This window comes from Rhamphochromis longiceps, linkage group LG10 (genome assembly GCF_057381845.1).
Source record: "Rhamphochromis longiceps isolate RC_006_pf linkage group LG10, R_longiceps_female_GT1.1, whole genome shotgun sequence".
Lineage (NCBI taxonomy): Eukaryota > Metazoa > Chordata > Actinopteri > Cichliformes > Cichlidae > Rhamphochromis > Rhamphochromis longiceps.
The window spans coordinates 1,038,385-1,050,665 of NC_140566.1; the positions used below are offsets into that span (position 1 = coordinate 1,038,385).

Below are 12,281 nucleotides of genomic sequence, written 5' to 3' on the forward strand. Positions count from 1 at the left end.
TCCATCTGCAGACCCTCTGGCAGGTTGGTCTTACACACAAGTTAGTAAAAACATACTGAGACACTATTTACAGATCATGTGACAAGAACAAAAACAGTAATCACATCATATTAGAACAAACAATGACAAGAAGAATGGACAACAGAGGACAATAGAGAACAATAACGGAAACACATCAATTATATTGCACAAACCCCAGGATTACACATGCTCTGACTGTCCTGATATTGCACTGACCCGTTACACTAGAGTTGGTCTTGGTCTCCAGACCGGTCTCCAGACCACTTTTACGTGGTCTTGGTCTCCACGGACTTTGGTCTTGGTCTTGTCTTGGTCTCGCTGTCTCGGTGTTGCTGTCTCAGATCGACATAGTGGTTGGGAGATTTGGAGTGACACACAACGTAACATTCGATAATGTGTCATGTGCAAAAGCATCAGCTCTACGAGCTGTGCTTAGAGAGTACTTTGTAGTGAATCAGAAGAGTCGACTCCCATTGAGCGAGAGCCACTCCTCACTTAATTTCCTTTCGCTGCTCAGCTCTCACACAGTGGCTCAGCTATGCTCCAATTCTCCATATTGTGGCCAATCACATGCGAGGATATAGGATAATATCATTATGTGAAAAACAGAGAGGGTGAGAGACGCGACAGTCAAGTGGAGCGTGCGTCTGTCCTCTCAGTGAGTGGGTGAGACAGTAGACAGTGGTGAGGAGGGCTGTGCAAGTGCATCGCAAAAACACATGAATATGCCTGACACCCGTAAACAAAGCAGCATCTGGCTGCAGTTTAAAGGCTTTATTGTCTCGGTCTTGGTCTTGATCTCATCTCGACTTTGTCTTGGTCTTGACTCGGTCTGTCTTGGTCTTGTCTTGGTCTCGCTACCCTCTGGTCTTGGTCTTGTCTTGGTCTTGGTTTAGGCGGTCTTGACTTCAAGTCTACGTTACACTAATAGTTGTTTCCCTTTTTCTAATACACTAACTCTTTGTCACGTCCAATATAAAGCATGATTAATTATGATCACCACTGCACATGGTTGGAATGACAGTGAAGCCACTTGACTTAACTAATATGCATCTTTACAAAACACCACACACTGGGTATCTGCTGGTTTGTAGAAGATACATCGTTACATTTGTTGACAATATCAGATATAACTGAGCTCAAATCAATGAATTCAATTCAATTTTAGATGGTGCCGAGCATTGCAGCCTTGTCGCGAGCTCCCCCAAGCAACAGCTGGTTTTTGTGTTTAATTTTACTTTTCCTTTATTTTTTCACGAGTAGCACATGTCTCTCTGTGTACAACCGACAAACCTTACTGGACATAAGAGATGGACTTTCTCATCACTTTCCGGAGTTCAAGTTTTGCAACGCGGAGCCTCCGTTTGCAGACCCCCCATTCATCTCACCTGAGACGCCTTTGTTCTGGGCCCCTGGAGGCCGCAAACGCCGACGCAGAGGGAGAAGATCTTGCGTTCTGGTTCGACTGAGACGGCGCACTAACAGACCACCGTTACCCAGTTTATTACTGGCTAATGTGCAGTCTCTGGAGAACAAGCTGTGCGAGCTTCGGGCACGGATCTCATTCCAGCGAGAGATGCGGGACTGCTGTGTGATCTGCCTCACAGAAACCTGGCTATCGGACAAGGTACCAGACTCCGCAATACAACTACCGGGGTTCTCCGTGCATCGCGCGGACAGGTCACAGGAGCTTACTGGGAAAAGCAGAGGCGGCGGTGTGTTTCATGATCAACAACAGCTGGTGTGATTATGCGAACGTGCACCCGGTAAAATCCTTCTGCTCACCGGACCTGGAGTGCCTGATGATTAAGTGCCGGCCATTCTGGCTACCGAGGGAATTTACAGCAGTGATTATTACGGCTGTTTACATTCCCCCACAAGCCGACACTGACCGAGCACTCAGGGAACTGTACAGCGCGATCAGCAGTGAGGAAACCGCACACCCAGAGGCAGCGTTTATCACAGCCGGAGACTTTAATAAGGGAAACCTGAAGAAAGTCTCACCAACTTTCTTCAGGTTTTTCACCATCCATTTCAACACTCGTGGAGACCGGCTACTTGACCACTGCTACACCTCTTTCCGGGATGCGTACAAAGCCCTCACCCACGCCCCGTTCGGCCAATCAGGTCACCGCTCAATCCTGCTCCTGCCCGCCTACAGGCAGAAGCTGAAACAGGAAGCTCCAACCCTGAGAGCAGTGCACCATTGATCGGACCAATCGGAGTTCGCGCTGTGGGACTGTTTTGATCACGAGGACTGGCAAATGTTTCACGTGGCTGCTAATGACATCGATGAGTACACAGACTCAGTCTGCGGATTTATCAGGAAATGCGTGGAAGATGTCGTCCCATCCAGAACAGTTAAATCCTTCCCAAATCAAAAACCGTGGATTAACAGAGATGTTCGCACAGCACTGGCGGCACGGAGCACCGTTTTTGCCTCCGCGAACACATCGGACTACAAACACGCACATTACCAACTCCGGAAGACGATAAAAGCAGCCAAACGTGAGTACAGGGACAGGGTGGAGCAACAGTTTGACAACCCTCGGAGTATGTGGCAGGGACTAAACACGATCGCAGACTTTAGAGGGAAAACCAGCACACCGCAGACCACGGCCTCTCTGTGTGAGGATCTAAACCATTAAATGTCTTAATGGTCTTGGGCCTTCTTATCTCTCAGATCTGCTTTTACCATACGAACCCTCGCGGACCCTGAGGTCCTCTGGTACTGGCCTTTTGATTGTCCCTAAAGTCAGGACACATACTCACGGAGAGGCAGCTTTTCAGTGGTATGGTCCTCGTCTGTGGAACAGCCTGCCGGAGGAGCTCAGGGCCGCAGAGAACGTACATGTTTTTAAGAACAGGCTCAAGACCCACCTTTTTAATTTAGCTTTTACTTAGCGTTTATTTATTTTTTATGCTTATTTATTCTATCCTGTTATTCTATTATTAATTTAGGATTTACCTAATATTTTTTGATTTTATTCTTATTCATTTTTTAATCTTCTTACTCTATTTATATTTATATTTATATTGTATCCTGTTCTTATTTATTTTATCATTTTACCCTGTATATATCGTATTGCGTCATATCTCCAGTGTTTCCTCGGAGGGCGCTCTCTGCACCGGGGCTGTTATTGACCGTGGCTGCTGGGTCTCTCGGGTCCTCTCAGCCTGGTTGGGGGGCTCCTTGGCCTCCCTCCTGCTGTGTGCCCAGCCCGGAGGCTGCGGTCTGTGACCGGCTCCTGGTGCAGACGGCTCTCTGTTATAATGTTTCCTCACTTGGCTCATGCGAGCCCAGCCCAATTTTTACTCTTTAAGTGTGCGCGTGTGTGTATGTGTGTGTGGGTGGGGGTGGGGGGATATATGTGTATTGAGAGTGTGGGGAGTGAGTTGGAGGGTGGGGTGGGCTGCTTTTAACTATGTAAAGCACTTTGTGCTACATTTTTTCTGTATGAAAAGTGCTTTATAAATAAAGATTGATTGATTGATTGATTGATTGATTGATTGATTGATTGATTGATTAAACGTATTCTACGCTAGATTCGACACAGCGAACACCATGAGACCGGACAGTGTGCGCACCGCGGATGACGTCAGTGCGGACACTGTGTCTGAGGAGGATGTGCGGAGGTGCTTCAGGAAGGTGAACAGACGCAAAGCTACTGGTCCGGACGGGATTCCCGGCCGCGTCCTCAGGTCATGCGCGGCTCAGCTGGCTGGAGTGTTCACGCACATCTTCAACCTTTCCCTCTCTCTGTCTGTAGTCCCAGCCTGCTTCAAAATGGCCACCATCGTCCCTGTACCCAAATCCTCCACCATCTCCTCATTGAACGACTGGCGACCTGTAGCCCTGACCCCCATCGTAAGCAAATGCTTCGAGAAGCTGGTCAGGGACTTCATCTGCTCTGCACTACCCAACTCACTGGACCCTCTACAGTTTGCATACCGCCACAACAGGTCCACTGATGATGCCATAGCCCTGACACTACACACTGCCCTGTCACACCTGGAGAAGAGAGACACGTATGTGAGAATGCTGTTTGTAGATTACAGCTCAGCATTCAATACCATCGTTCCCTCGAAGCTGGACAGGAAACTGCAGGATCTAGGACTGAGCAGCTCCCTCTGCAGCTGGATCCTTAGCTTCCTGACTGACAGACGCCAAGTGGTCAGACTGGGCAGCATCACCTCATCCCCCGTCACACTGAACACTGGTGCTCCACTGGGGTCCTATTCCTCTGTGGGGCAACCTGCATATGGCCAATAAAGCATTCATTCATTCATTCATTCATTCATTCATTCACAGGGGTGTGTACTGAGACCTCTCCTGTACTCACTCTACACCTACGACTGCACAGCCACTAACAACTCCAGCATCATTGTGAAGTTTGCGGACGACACTACGCAGAGGCGCAGCAGCACCTCTTCTTCCTCAGGAGACTGAAAAGATTCGGCATGAGCCCCCGCATCCTCAGGACCTTCTATCACTGTGCCATTGAGAGCATCCTCACTGGATGCGTCACCACCTGGTACGGCAACAGCACCGCTTACAACCGCAAAGCTCTCCAGAGAGTAGTGCGGTGTTCTGAACGGATAATTGGAGGTGAGCTTCCCTCCCTCCAGGACATCTACAGGAAGCGGTGCCTGAGGAAAGTGGGGAGGATCATCAAGGAGTCCAGTCACCCCAGCCATAAACTGTTCAGACTGCTTCCATCGGGAAGGAGGTTCTGCAGCATCCGGTCCCGAACCAGCAGACTGAGAGACAGCTTCTTCCACCAGGCCATCAGACTGCTGAACACGTCATAGTCACCTCACCCTCACTTACCAGAACTTCAACATTATGCACTCCACACTGTATATAAATGCCACTTGTTTTGCACATTCCCAACTGCCAACCTCTGTATATTTTATTTTATTGTTTAGTCTATTTCATTTTTAAAATATGTACACACACACACACACACACACACACACACACACACACACACACACACGTAGATATACATATTTAGTACACACATTCAGTAATGCGCATACACTCTTATATTTTACATATGTTTATTCATATAATTCTCAGATTTACCCATTTTTATATTTTGCTTGTTCTTACGGTATTGTATTTTTACACACCTCTGTTGCTTGTGGAGCTTGCACACAAGAATTTCACTCGCATGTACTGTACCAGAGTACCTGCACATGTGATGTGACAATAAAAGTGATTTGATTTGATTTGACTTATGTAGCACTAAATCACAACAACAGTCTCTCCACAATAATACAGAGAAACCCCCAGCAATCAGATGAACTATGAGTAGGCAATACATTACAGTGGGCAGAAAAACCTTTCTCTTAAGGGGAATAAAAGCTCCAGCAGAACCAGACTCAGGGAGGGGCGGCCATCTGCTGCGACTGGTTGGGGGAGATGGCTTAAGGAAATACAGAAGACTGTCTATTTGTAATTCTCTGTATATAAATTCAGACAAAAATAAAATCATTATATCTGCCTTTAAAAACTGTATCAATAAGTTCAGGCTCATTTCTATATGTTTTCATATGGCCTGTAAGATGCATATCAAACATCCTGACTGCTCTAAGTCCTTAATAACATATTAGCTTCTATTCACTGGCCACCCTTGAATGTGAAAAAATGCTTTTAAAATCTTCTCCTCACTTACAAATAATTCATTACTGTACTTAAGAGCACTTTGCCCTAAAAGTGGAGCCTTATTTATTGTTCCTAGTTTCCAGAATTGGAGGCAGAGCCCTCAGCTATGGATGTAAAAGCCCAACAAGGGGCATGGGTTGGAAATGAGCAGTAGCTTCACTTTAATTCACTGGTGGCATGGTGGTTTGCTCTGTCAGGCTACAGAGCAGTCCAAAGACTGTGGGGTTTGTGGGGTTAGGTTAACTGGTGATTCTAAATTCAAATGGTTGTCGGTCTCTCTGTGTAGCCCTGTGGCAGACTGGTGACCTGTCTGGGTCGCACTAAAGGGTTTTGCTTTGTATTCTATTGGAAATTGTAAAATACGTCCACACAGACCGAACAGTGTTTAAATCTGTGGGTGTAAATGGTAAATGGATGCTTTTCTACTCTCCCAGAGTACTCAAAGCACTCTATACAACATGCCACATTCACCCATTCATACAAGCTGTTTCTTCTATGATTTTTTTAAATGCTCACTAACTAACATTCATACACATTCATACTCTGATGGATGCATCGCACAGCAACTTAGGCTTAATATCTTGCCTGAGGTTATTTGGCATGCAGACTGGGGATCAGTCAGGGATCGAACAACCTTCCAAACCCTCCTGACCTACAGCCACTCCGATGTGGCTGTGGAGAAATAATATTGGAATATTACTTTGGAAGTGAATTGTAACCTCAGTCCTCAGTGCAATAACATGGTTATACATGTGTAATGTATAACCATCTGTAATGATGGAAATCAAACCCATAGCTAGGGATGGGTACCGGTATCCGGTGCCATGATGGCACCGGTTCTGACATAAACGGTAGTAACCAGACCGAAAAGCAGCGCACATTTCGGTGCTTTATTTCGGTGCTTTTTTTTCTGAGCTGTGATACACTTTGAATTCTAGCCAATCATTTTACGTTTCTGAGGATAGTAGGCGGGTCCAGGTACGTACGTTCTTTTAGAGCAGAGCTACAGATTAAAAATGTCCAAAGCGAAGCGGTCAAAGTCTGGTTGTACTTCACAGCAAAATATGCAAACTCAGCAGCAACAAGTGCTTTAAGCTGATACTGTGATACTGTCAAAGGAGGTAACACCTCAAATCTGATGAAACACCTGGCGACACATAGCGTTTTTTTAAAGCCGAAAAATGCGCCGTATTTGATAGCTTGCTGCGAGACCTCACACCGAGCGCATCTACTGCGGGTGTGGTGCCTGTTATCGGACCCGGAGTTAGCAACATCCCCCAAAAACCAGAAGAGGAGAGTCCTGGCCCCTAGCCCTGCCAGTGTAGCAGAAATGATGAGGATGATGATGCAGCAGCAGCTGTTCTTCTCTGCGTGAGTAGCTTAATGTTGTTCGTGTGTAATTTACGTTGAGTAGGCTAACCACGTTATTACATTAATGCATGTAAGGTGAACTAGCAAACATCATCATAGCTACATGCGGCTGTCTTCTTGTTTGATGGCAGATACTCCCTTCACCCTGGACAAAAAGGCTAAAACGACCAAAGAAAAAGTGGAAAACAGCTAAACATGAGAGGTTTAGGACAAAGTTTGTGTTTTTTCCATTGTTTAAGCACTGCTTCCAGCCAAGAGTGATACCATATATGCCCCATAGCTGCAGAAAAGGCTAACATTGTTATCTTTTTACAAAAAAACAGCTGAACATGAGAGGTTTTTGGACCAATTTTGTGTTCTCCATTCTTTAAGCACCGGTTTGAGCACCGTTTAAGCACCGGCACCGTTTCAAAAGTACCAGTTTGGCACCGGTATCGGATAAAACGTAAACGATACCCATCCCTACCCACAGCCATAAAAAGACTTCTCCATGGTTTTAAACCTTCCCTGAATGATCATTACTCTGAAAGCCATTCAGGGAAGGTTTAAATACTGGAACTGGAAAAATGGCCACAAGTGAGAAAAAAGAAAACAAACCTGTGACTGTCATTTTCATTCAGTGCTCTGAAATCTGATGGAAACTCATAAATGTGAGAAATCAGTTCATTAAAAACTATCATGTGGTGCAAACTTTTATTGCAGACAGAAGGGGGACCAATCCCTGCTGCTGTACACAGCCAATTAAAACTCAGTGTTTACATACACGCATGCAGCCCCATATCAGTTCCACCAGGCAGGACCGTGTGTCCACCACCGACTGGATCTGTACTGGCACATAAACTCATGGTTGCATCAAGAATGGAGCGATGATTAGAGCCAAGTCTAAACAAAGTTTACATTGATGTATTTAAGGTATACATTTTACTCACATTTCTCACAGTTCTGGATGAACAAGACAAAACTGCCACTTCCTGCCACCTGACCTCCTTAGTCTGAGTGAAACAGGCCTTCTGTACTCGGCACTCTGACATTAAGTGTACAGAGATTCTACTCTGATTATCAAACATGACGAGTGTCTGAGCGAGATGCACACTGAAGTCCTAAGGTGAATCTGGAGTGATGGAAAGAAGAGATGGCATGTGCATCGTTGCGGGCGGAGGGAGTGCACTGCTCCCCACATCCCAAAGAACAACAAATCCAAAGCTATTGGCCTATTTGAGTCTTTTGGCTGTCAAAGTCACCGATGACACACACTGCTGAGACACTCAACAAGAAGAAAAGGAGACGAGGGAGGGCAGCTGCCACAGATTTGAGGACAGAATGCTGCAACACATCACACCCTAACGTCTATCATCTCCACTCTTAACAGAGCCTTTGGCCTGCCACTGCTGATCTCTTTATCCAGACACAAGCAGAGGAATAAGGCCGAACTCACTGTTTGTGCAAATCAGCTCAATGTAAGCAAGGAGGTCGATAGTTCTCAGTACTCAACAGGAGGCAAAGAGGTGAGTTTCCTAAAGCTCAAAGAGAAAGTACACTAAAACCCTAACCCACTCAAACTGAAAGAGATGAATTCTTTTTGAGGACTGATGAGGGCGAGAGCTGGTTTACAGACAGCTTTTAGCAATCTTCATACTTCAACTGTACTGAATCCTAAATTGAATACTACTACATGACCCACATAATCAGATATGGTGTCAGTGCACAAACAAACTGATGTGTCATGGTGGCTCCATCACATTTACTTAGCTGCACGACAAGCTGATGAAGTACAACAAGCTGTGCTTGCTGTGGCTCGTCTAACATTTTCCCATAATGCAAGTAATGAAGTGTCTCATCACCCACAGACAAGCATACCAATGGTGGTGCTGTTTCTCTCTCGTGTGGGACTTGTTTTCTAAAACAGTAATGGTCAGCAGAACCTGCAGCAGCTCTGTTTACTCCACCTTCATATTTCTCAATAAATGCTAACATGCTTGGTAAGTCTTAGGCATTTCTGTCATAATGTGAAATTTGCACATAAATAGCTACACACACCCTACACACTATGAAGGTAAATCAGGATGGAATCAGCACCTAATTCCAAACTTCAATCCATCGTTTTGTCTTCTTTGCTTGCCTAACACAGAACAGGCAGAGAAACAAGGACATAAAGTGAGAAAGGTTCAGAGCACGGAGAGTAACGATGCTCGTGATGTTCAAAAGACTGTCCATCTGGAAATGTGTGACAAATTCCTCTTGGCACAAAATGGCAGTCAGCTGAATGTGGGCAGTGAGTACTGTGACGGTAAAAACTCCATCAACAACACTGCTGTCCAATGTTTTTATCAACATGAGCACTGACACACACACACATATATCCTGTGGAAGAACACTGGTCTTACTCTGTCTGCAGGTGAAACCACAGCTCAGGTGCAGGCTTTTATTCTATTTCTCTAATAATATAAACGGGAATAATTCTGTCCTTCATAAAACAATCTTCCTTTGTCATTTGACAAGCAGTCTGTGCGGTGTCTACTGTACTGAGGTATTTATGCCCTTATCTTGTATGTGCACATTAATCCACAGAGGTGCTTTTCAAAGCTTCTTTTCAAACAGTACCGCGAAAACTTTTTCAAAGCTGTGTGGGAGTGCAGCAAGAACCCGCAGTACACACACACACACACACACACACACACACACACTGCACTGTATGACATTTAAAGCAAAGCTTACCCACGAACAGACTGATCTGATGAGAAGCCGACATCCCTCCAAGGACAAATCCAAGCAGGGGAGGACTCTACCGCGACTACAGCGAGACCCGGAGCCGCACCTCAACTGCACGCCACAGTCAGCATCGCCCTTCATCCGAGCGCAAAGTCTCGCGTCTGCTGACCTGTCTGCTCGTCAGCGTGCTGCTTCCTTGATGTCTTCCTGTCTGTGCGTCCTGCTGCTACTCCTGCAGCTAATCACAAGCAGAGCTGCGGACGAGTGCAGATGCCCAGATCTGCACAAACATTTGAAATCGTCACTAAAATCACATTTTTATGGTCTGGCTGCTAACGCACGTTGACCTAAACATTTTGGTTTTAACAGCCTTAGTTGTTGTTTTAGATTTTTTTAATCACTTATTTTAGTTACTTGTGTGTTTTCCTACATTTTACTGCCTCATTGTTGTGGATTTTATTTATTTTATTATCATTTTACATCGTTAAGCCCTTTCTGCATCATGGACTGTTTGGAAATGTGCTATAAATAAACTGGACCTTCTATGTGCTGCTGTGACCTGCAATTTATACAATTATTATACAAGAATGTGATATTACATCTATATAAGGTCTAATAGATATTACAGACTACAAGTATAAAATCATTTTCAAAACTCTCTCCAGGGTGCAAGATGCTAGCAGGCAGGGCATACATGGAACGCCATAACCAAGTGGCCAGCATAGTGTACAGAAACATCTGTGCAGAGTATGGCCTGGAAGTCCCGAGGTCAAAATGGGAGACACCCCCAAGGGTGGTGAAGAATGACCGAGTCTGTGGAACTTCCTGATACAGACAGACAAACTGGTGGTAACTTACCAATTGGACATAGTAAGTAGTGGACAAGCAGAGGAAGATGGCCTTGGTAATAGATGTTGCGATTACAAGTGAGAAGAAGGGAGAAGAAACACAAGAATCTGGAGAAATACCAAGAGCTGAGAGAGGAGCTAGAGAAGATGCAGAGGGTGAAGCAACAGTCGTATTTGGGTTCAGGTCTTCAGTACTGATGGCCCCCCTTCTCCTGGATCTTTCTCTGTGTGCCTTTGGCTAGACATTGTTATATTACACATATGCTGAAATAAGAGAAATAATACTGATAGAAATGAATAAATAAACAGATAAAACTAACACACAAACAAGAGGAGCCTAGAGAGAATTTATAGAGCTCATCTTGGAAAAAGTGTTTAGTACGACATCACATTCGGATCATAATTGTGATTGCAAAAGTGCTGAACAAAATAAAAACAAAGTGTGTACTTTAATCTCACCTTGACTTTTTGATTTAATGTGAAGATGTACAGAGGCAAAATTACAAAAATAGACCTTTCTATGTATGAGGGGAGACCATGAGAAAAGTACAAGATCTGAACCCAAGTCAGTGATGGTGCAGTTTTACTCCTCCTCACTTCCTCCATCACCATCTAGTACGCTGCTGCCTCTGCTACATCTTTATCTTTAATGCCATGCAAACACTGTAGATTGCTTTCTCTCTCAACAAGAGACATTTTTACATAATTTGGCTCTTTTCTACCTGAAAATGCAAGCCAAGATGCTGTTGCCAGCGAGCACAATACAGTGTATTCTTGATGGATTTCAGCATGTCCATAGCACTTCTATGTCAGATGTTTTTGACAAGTTGAAGGGCAAGCTTTCTGAGCTAGACATACCACAAACAGATAGAAATGATTATTCAAAATCTCTCTAAAGAGGATGTCTTCACAATATACAACAAAGGAATACTCAGATCTGACAAAACAAGGAGAACATTTTACAAGCAGTATTTTGACTATGTTGAACCCACCCAGATTTATCTGGGAAGTGATGCTGCTGGAAAGGAATGCTTTTGCCAGTACATTTCCATCAAAGAGACATTAAAATCCCTCCTTAGACAGTCAAGTGTTAAAGAGCAATATCACCAATCCAAAAATCATACCTCTTCCAACATGGTTGTAGAGGATGTGGCAGATGAAAGAAATGTAAAAGAAAATGCTCTGTTAAAAGACAATCCTTCTTCATTGTCCATCATCCTTTACCAGGATGGATTTGAGGTTGTGAATCCTCTTGGGTCATAAAGTTTTGGGGGTTTACATGAGTCTAGGTGAGGTCCAGCCACACAATCGCTCTTCAGTTGATCCCATGCAGTTGGTGATGCTGTGCAGAGAAAGGGACTTCAAGACATTTGGTCAGGAGAAAGTTTTCTCAAGTATTATCACAGACCTTAAAGATCTAGAAGATACAGTGATTGAGACAGATGATGGAAATACCCTCAAAGCGGCCTTGATTTCCATTTGTGGAGATAATCTTGGTTCACACTGCTTAGGTGGTTTCACTGAAAACTTCAGTTGTAGTACGCATTTTTGTAGATACTGCTTGATTGAAAGGACAGACTTTGAAAAGACACCACTAAAGCTTGGTCCAAAAAGAACCATCACTGGTCACAAGGAGAGTGTACAACAGCTATCCACCACTG

At 44.6% G+C, this 12,281-nt stretch overlaps 1 protein-coding gene across 1 annotated transcript in view; it reads right to left on the reverse strand.

Moving 5' to 3' along the window:
* The window catches only part of LOC146660086 (CXADR-like membrane protein), a 113,707-nt gene extending 103,794 nt beyond the window's left edge, over positions 1-9,913 (reverse strand). The window contains exon 1 of the mRNA XM_085419520.1: positions 9,779-9,913. Coding sequence (XP_085275646.1) covers positions 9,779-9,913 — 135 coding nt within the window. The remainder of the gene's footprint in view (positions 1-9,778) is intronic.
* Positions 9,914-12,281: the final 2,368 nt, after the last annotated feature.